Raw genomic sequence first — 7167 nt, 5'->3', positions numbered from 1 at the left:
TTGCGTTGACTTGCTGTCACTACTGAATATCATTCCTCATTAACATTTTACTGCAGTGGGCTAAATCAGGGTCACACAGATTGTTTCTTGGTAGTCTTAAACAAATCTACTTTGAAACCCAAGTATGCACCTCCTTACACATGGTTCTGGGCTTAAAAAGAGAAGACACCTGTACCATGTCAGATATAGAGATGAAATGATTACATTTTGAGTCTGCATCCCAATATTACTTTGTTACACTTGATATACATAACAGAAGACTGCAATATAACAAAACTGTTTGAGATAGAAACACCACATCTTTTAATTTATCATCTTTATTAATGATGAATTTGTGAAAAATATTAATAACATTCCACCCATGAGGCCAAAGAGGGCGCTTTTGGTAATTGACTGCAGGAAAGGGCTACGTCAATATTAGCACATCTGTTTACCCACAGGTGTCATTGTGTACTGATTCATTAAATGTCATCATATTTTATTCATGTGTTGAGAGGCTGAGAGAACACCGCCAGTGTTCTGTTCAATTAGCAGGTTACACTTTTAATTGGATCTAAGAGAAACTGGACTGTCCTTAACCTGGTAAATGTACTAATAGACAGCTTTGTCAACTTACACACACACACAGCCAACCATTTCATGTTACCAACGAGTACATTTATTTCTCTCTATTGGTATAACATTTTTAATATTTGCAGGGACTTATTGAGAGTAATTCCAGGGTTCTTGGGACCACATGGTATTTATGGGCTCAGTGTGGATTCATCTCTATGTGTCATGACTGGGCTGCCTCCCACCCTCCCACACAGTATATCAGTCTTCATGTATCACTGCAGCTCCATTCAGAGAGAGAGAGAGAGAGAGAGAGAGAGAGAGAGAGAGAGAGAGAGAGAGACCCTGCAATTACCCAGCATACTGTTAGACTGTCCTATTATAAACTCAAGTGTTGGAGAAAAAAATATACTCTATTTGCCACAAAACCTTAAATGAGAGGCTCAGTTGGCCATGATATTCAAACATTGCTATATGTTAGGCAGATGGCATAATGCTTCATATTCATTCTGAAAAGAAAGCTGCTTTTGATGAACATGGACATTCAAAGCTCATGGTCGGTCAAAAGAATGGCATCAATATATCCATTTTCCAACAGGTAGCTTAGAACCACTAGAGATCATTTCATCAGATCACAAGCTATCGTCTGTATCAGTCCGTACTGTTTGTGGGAGGGTTGCACACAGCCACCGTGTAAATGAAATGTGTTGGTACTGTAATACACACCACCCACCCAGCACACCACAGCAATGTTTCACTTATTGTTGCATAATGAGGGCTAAACACTTAATTTAGGATCCAGAACATGCAGATGGGTAATTCAAATAGAGAAAGGAACCGTGTAAAACACTGTGTTATAATATCGTAATATGTCATTGGGAATCAGAGCGATGGAAAATGGATGACAGGGAAGAGGATATAACAGAGTTAGTGCTGTCAGAACTGTTGTGTTTACATTGATGAGGTACAACAGCAAACTGAAAGGGGAGGTTTAGCTTAAGAACAAACTAAGCAGTCTAAATCACTTAGAGGGGGGGTGAGGGGCTATCAAAAAGTGGGATGACCGTGAGGAGCATCCTTGAAGTAATCTGCTCATATTGTATGTTTTCTTGACTATACTAATTGATACTGGATGATTTAACCACTCATTGTATTGCTACATGAATTGGTGTGCACTAAAAATGGCAATAACTGAGTATTCAGAAATATTGTGGTATAATAACATTTTAGACATTTGGAATCCTGATTCCCACAGTGAGTAGAATGACTATGTGCTGTTAATCATTGACTAATTTGTTAACCCAGAGGGAGCTAACAATCTGGAGGTCCTGGGGCTCTATGTATCAAGCGTCTCAGAGTAGGAGTGCTGATCTAGGATCAGTTTTGCCCTTTAGATCACAATGAATAAGATTACAGAGACAGGGGTAATAGATCAGTAATCTTACATTACTCTAAGGTACTTGATACATACAGGCCCTGAAGGATAAGATGCACATTGCTCTGCTCTCAGCGCTCCAAGGGGTGTTAAGTATATACGATGCAAATGATGATACAGATGCTCTACCCACAATACTTTGCAATTCACACTGAAACCATAAAGTCTGTGGAACAAGGCCGGGTTGTTTCTTTTTTTGGTCTTAAATTGAAGGTATTAAACCGTTTTGTGGTAACAACAATTAGATTAAAACCTAAGTGGTGTTCCCATACATTTCTACAGTAAGTAGGCAAATGGAAGAGTGACTTCACTTGATTGTTCTCGCTCTCTGATGGCTTTCGGGGTGACTTCTTTTCCTGTCACTAATAATGCAATTTCCTCTGGTTCCCCAGCCCCTCCTGTATTTGTGTCCCTCTGACTGCTCCTGTCTGAGTAGTACTGTGGACACAGCCCTCTCATATTTGGGTTGTGCTCAATCCCTCAAAGTCAGCCTCTCTTCCTGCCATTCTCTAGCACTTCCTTCAGGAAGCATCTGCTTATTTCTGACAATGAAGCTCTGCAGCATAATCGAAATAATAGTCATTTACTCAGGGAACATGGAATAATCTGTGTATCCCAAGTGAGGGACCCCCTGAATGCCTCACAAAGTGTAGTTGTTATTTAATGACACCATTCTGAGTTTCCTGTTTCAGGGTTGACCAAACCACACGAGGGGTATATTCCCCGAGGGAATGAATCACACAAAGTCCACTTTGTATCATCACATCCTGATACCAGGACCGTTCATCAGCAGGCTGGCATATCCTCTCACAAGTTCTGTTTATCCAGTTGGATGTGTGCACCTCTCTGGTTCTCTTTTCTGTGAAGTAAAACTTCCTGCAGCTCCGACAAAAACAAAAGTGAAGCTGGCCTGGTGATCTCACAGGGAAATATGATCAAAGAATCAAAGGATGTCAGTTACTGGAGTTAGGCTGATAGCACCTGGACTACATTAGTGTATTTTTCTCACAACTCATTCAGGCGTTGGACCTTAGGCTACTGTGTACTTTAATGCATGGGTAATTAGATTCTAAGTTGCTGTTGTTTGGCTGTGCCACCACCTTCTCTGCAGAGGAAGTGGATGGCTGTATCAAGTCTAAGCACACTTCCTGTGCTTGTTGTCTTGGGAGGACCTATTAGGGGCAGCTAAGAAAGCAGCAGCAAAATGAGCATTGTCAGCCAGTCCATTACAGGAGCGGCTAGCAGGAGGACCATTGTCAGTCTGAATGAGAAACACTACCGTCAGATCGATGGTGCAAGCAGGGAGAATGGAGTACTATTGGATATGCCTGTGGAGTGTCTTGGGGGTAGGTTTGTGCGTTCCTGTTGCTAAACCCTATTACCTTCATCATCATCCTCTCAACTTTGACAAAGCTTCAGAAGCCTGTCAGCCTGGCAGTTTCCTAACTAAAGTGGCCAGTATGGAGGAAGCCTCGAAGATTTTGAAAGAAATCTCGGAAACACTATCCAAAGAACGTACATTTCAGTTCTGGGTTGGCTTGATGAAAGGAAAGGGGTCTTGCGTGAAACATGACGCACCTCTGAATGGTTTCAAGTGGACGGTGGATAACAGCAGCGACACAGAACTGGATCAGTGGAAGTATTTGCCCAAACCAACCTGCACGGGTATATACTGTGTATTTCTCTCTGGTGAGTTTAATGGAACTGAGATTGTGAACTGGGGATTTGTTTCCAGTACCTGTAAGACAGAGTATCCATTCATTTGTAAACAACGTAATGGAGAGGTACCTATCATGAAGCAGTGTCTTACCCCACACATACCAGATGCCCGATTACTCAGGCCAGATCCAAAGGATCACAATAAACTGAATCTGGATTGTGGGTTTGGGAAAATGTTTGAACTGACTTGCTCTGCAACGACTCTAACATGGGAACGTGATGATGGATCGGATATACGTGGCATTTGTGCTTCATGCAAAGCAGGTTATATGACAGATGGGTCTGGAAACTGTGTGGACATTGACGAATGCAGAGATCGGCCCTGTAAAGACCAGTGTGTCAACACTGAGGGTTCTTTCCTCTGTAAATGCTATGATAAAAATAAAAATCTTCAAGATGAGGGCTCAATGGCATGCAACGAACTACCAGCAGCTACCATTGCTCCTGAAGGTAGTGACAACCATTTGGTCCAAGACTATACCCCAACTTCTAAGCCAGCAATTCAGGAGAAGCCTTTTCTCGCCTCTCTGCCGGACCAACACACTACAACTTCCCCTACAGACGACATTGAGATAGCGGACAAGAGTGGAGACCAAGCCTACATTTTCATACCTGTGCTGATAGCAGTGATGGCCTTGGTCGTTCTATTAGTCGTGGTGTTATCTATTGTTAAGTGCTGCCTCAGGAGGCGATCACAGAAACTGGCCATGAAAAATGCAGAGAAAATGGCAATGAAGAGGGCGGAGTCCTCCAAGGAAAAATACTCCCTGGAAAACGCAAATGAGAAGGAGGCAACTTAAGCAGCAGGAGTGTGAACGAAGGCCACAGATAAGACTCAGACAACCTGAAGGTTTTAACTGACAATGTATACGATCTCTCATCACTTCCTTACATCAATAAGCACTGGAATAAAATGTGTTTATTGACAGGATTGTTATCTGCAGTAGGTCACTGTACAGGCTTTGGATATTATTGTTTTATTGTGAGGATTTGTATATGGGCTGAGGGCTCACATTTCTTCATAATATTTGCTAGGCCTTTATGTTGCATTTACTTATTTTATTGCCGTACTGTATATATGTGGTTTGTATATATGTCATCGTGTAACATATGAAGATGAATTTGATGCTTCAGTATTTTGGAAGTCTCTAGTCCCGATATAAAGGATGATAACCTCTGCCCGTGGTGTAAAATGCTCAGCCCATAAACCTAGGTCAGTCTCATTTCAAAAGAAAGACACTATCTTGTCAATAAATCAACTGTTTATAAAAGCAATAGATTGTATTATCATTGAAAATAAAGGATGAATCAATTCTGAGCAAACAGACACTGTGGGCAGGTTTACCCACTGGGTAAAAACTGGTTGAATCAACGTTGTTTCAATAAAAATATTTTTGGGGGTTTAAATCAAAGTGATGACGTTGAATCAACGTGGAAAACTGATTGGATTTGATCAAAAGTCATCAATGTAAGGGAATTTCGTGTCGTATTATTACAAATCTAATGACACGAGGACATTTTTGGTTGATTGCACGTTTCATTCAACAACCAATTGAAAACTAGACGTTGAACTGACGTCCGTGCCCAGTGGCTATTTTCTACAAATAGCTGAGTAAATCTGCACCAAAGATAAGAGGACAGCGGATAAGAGATAGCTGGGCTGCTCTTTCCGGACCAGGATGTGGTTGTTTTGCTAAGGTGAACAAGTGTTCATGTTGCTCTTTGCCTGAAAGATTTAAAAGCGAAGATCACTGATGCTGTTTTAACTTGAATTTGCGCAATTAATAATTCATCATAGAGACTGAGTATGAATCTGAACTTAAACTGCACATCTTGGTTTACTCTCCAAGATATCTGCAATAGATTAATCATAAGCAGCACTGTCTAACACTTTTTCTTCTGTGCTCACACAGTGGAAATAATATCACTCCGGAAGCCTCTAGTAGTGCCAGTCGGTTTCAGCTCTGTGGGCGACTTGTCCTAATTGGAGGACTATTACGCACAGTGCCACCTTGTAATAATACGAACAATAATAAGACATTTGGATTATTTAACATTTTAATTGCGTTCAAATAGTTGCAAGTAAACAACATTAATACATATCGAAGTAACCGCCTAGTAATGAGCGAAACACTCAGTGGTCACGTTTATGATTTTTGTTAATTTCATCATGTCCATATGCTGCTACAGTGTCGTTGTCCTAGAAGTACAGGTTCCATTTCTATACGTGCCATCACATTCCATATTGTCCGGTTGAAATTCATCCACACTGTAACCACGACTTTTCAGAGCCGTGGCATAGTAATCTATTGGTTCTTCCGTTGCATTGTCCATCCAGCGCAGGCACAAAATTCTTTGGAACGAACGTTTGAAATTGTCTGATAAAAATCCGTACAGTATAGGGTTGGCGCAGCTATTTGCGTATCCCAGAATAACTGCGAGTTGCATGAGTGTTGCGTTATGGTGCTCCACAAAAACATTGACGAGCTGCACAATGTGAAAGGGCATCCAACAGATGACAAACACGGTCACCACCATCATCACCATCAGAGTGATCTTTCTCTCCGACTTCTTACGCTGCTGCCAACCTGCCTTCAGTGCCACCACTCTCATCTTGGCGATGATGAGGATGTAACACATACAGATAGCAATGACTGGGAACAGAAAGCCCATGAGAAAGGCATAGATCACAAACACAGCCATCCACTGGTTAACTGGCTTTGGCATCTGAATGTTGCAAGCGACCGAACCGTCCAAATTTGGAACGGTGGTGGAAAATATAATAATGGGCAAAATGACCAGGATAGAAAACATCCAAACCCCAAAGTTGACTATTTTAGCTATTGTGGGTCTCCTGTACCGGGAGGCTTTGATGGGGTGCACAACCGCGATATATCGGTCTATGCTAAGTACAGTTAAGCAGTAAATACTGGTAAACATATTAATAGCATCAACACTTAGAACAAGGCGGCAGAGAAGGGAGCCGAAAGGCCAGTGGTGAAGGAGTGAAGATGTCACCAAGAAAGGGACACTCAGCATAAGTAACTCGTCCGCTATGGCCAGATTCAGAATGTAGATATTTGTTGCAGTTTTCATTTTGGCATATCTGAAAATGACATAGATAACCATAGAGTTCCCGCACAGTCCGACCAAACAGACAACCGAGTAAATGAAGGAGATGAGGATTGCGCTGCCTTGAGACTCGCTGTACGTTTCGTTCCCAGACGAGTTGTTCATTAGGAAAAAACCGTCCTCCAGGGTTAGATTCCTGAAAGAGCTGTTGGGGAGCATTTTGGCTGTGTTTTTCCAGAAGAATCCTCAAAAAATTAGGCCTATGTCTTCTGTTAAATAATTCATTTCAATCAGTGCGACTGTCCAGGGAACCCATCTCCTCACGGGAGTTGCTCTGTGCTGTGGCGCGCAGACGGTGCGTTGTTTCAGGACCATGGATAGCTACCGAT

General features: G+C 41.9%; 2 protein-coding genes across 2 annotated transcripts; one reads left to right on the top strand and one right to left on the bottom strand.

The window, feature by feature from the left end:
- The first annotated feature begins 2593 nt into the window (after nt 1–2593).
- Nucleotides 2594–4981, top strand: clec14a (C-type lectin domain containing 14A). Its single transcript, XM_021573952.2, has one exon. The coding sequence runs from the start codon at nt 3253–3255 to the stop codon at nt 4504–4506; it is 1254 nt and encodes a 417-aa protein (XP_021429627.1). The 5' UTR covers nt 2594–3252; the 3' UTR covers nt 4507–4981.
- Nucleotides 4982–5751: 770 nt separating this feature from the next.
- On the bottom strand, nt 5752–7167 carry sstr1a (somatostatin receptor 1a). Its single transcript, XM_021573953.2, has one exon. The coding sequence runs from the start codon at nt 6995–6997 to the stop codon at nt 5891–5893; it is 1107 nt and encodes a 368-aa protein (XP_021429628.1). The 5' UTR covers nt 6998–7167; the 3' UTR covers nt 5752–5890.

Source organism: Oncorhynchus mykiss, chromosome 19 (assembly GCF_013265735.2).
Source record: "Oncorhynchus mykiss isolate Arlee chromosome 19, USDA_OmykA_1.1, whole genome shotgun sequence".
Classification (NCBI taxonomy): Eukaryota; Metazoa; Chordata; class Actinopteri; order Salmoniformes; family Salmonidae; genus Oncorhynchus; species Oncorhynchus mykiss.
This window is presented reverse-complemented; position numbering and strand designations above follow the sequence as displayed.

Coding starts and splice junctions, on each gene's coding strand:
- sstr1a (XM_021573953.2), bottom strand. CDS start 6,997: ATGCTCCCCAACAGCTCTTTCAGGAATCTAACCCTGGAGGACGGTTTT.
- clec14a (XM_021573952.2), top strand. CDS start 3,253: ATGAGAAACACTACCGTCAGATCGATGGTGCAAGCAGGGAGAATGGAG.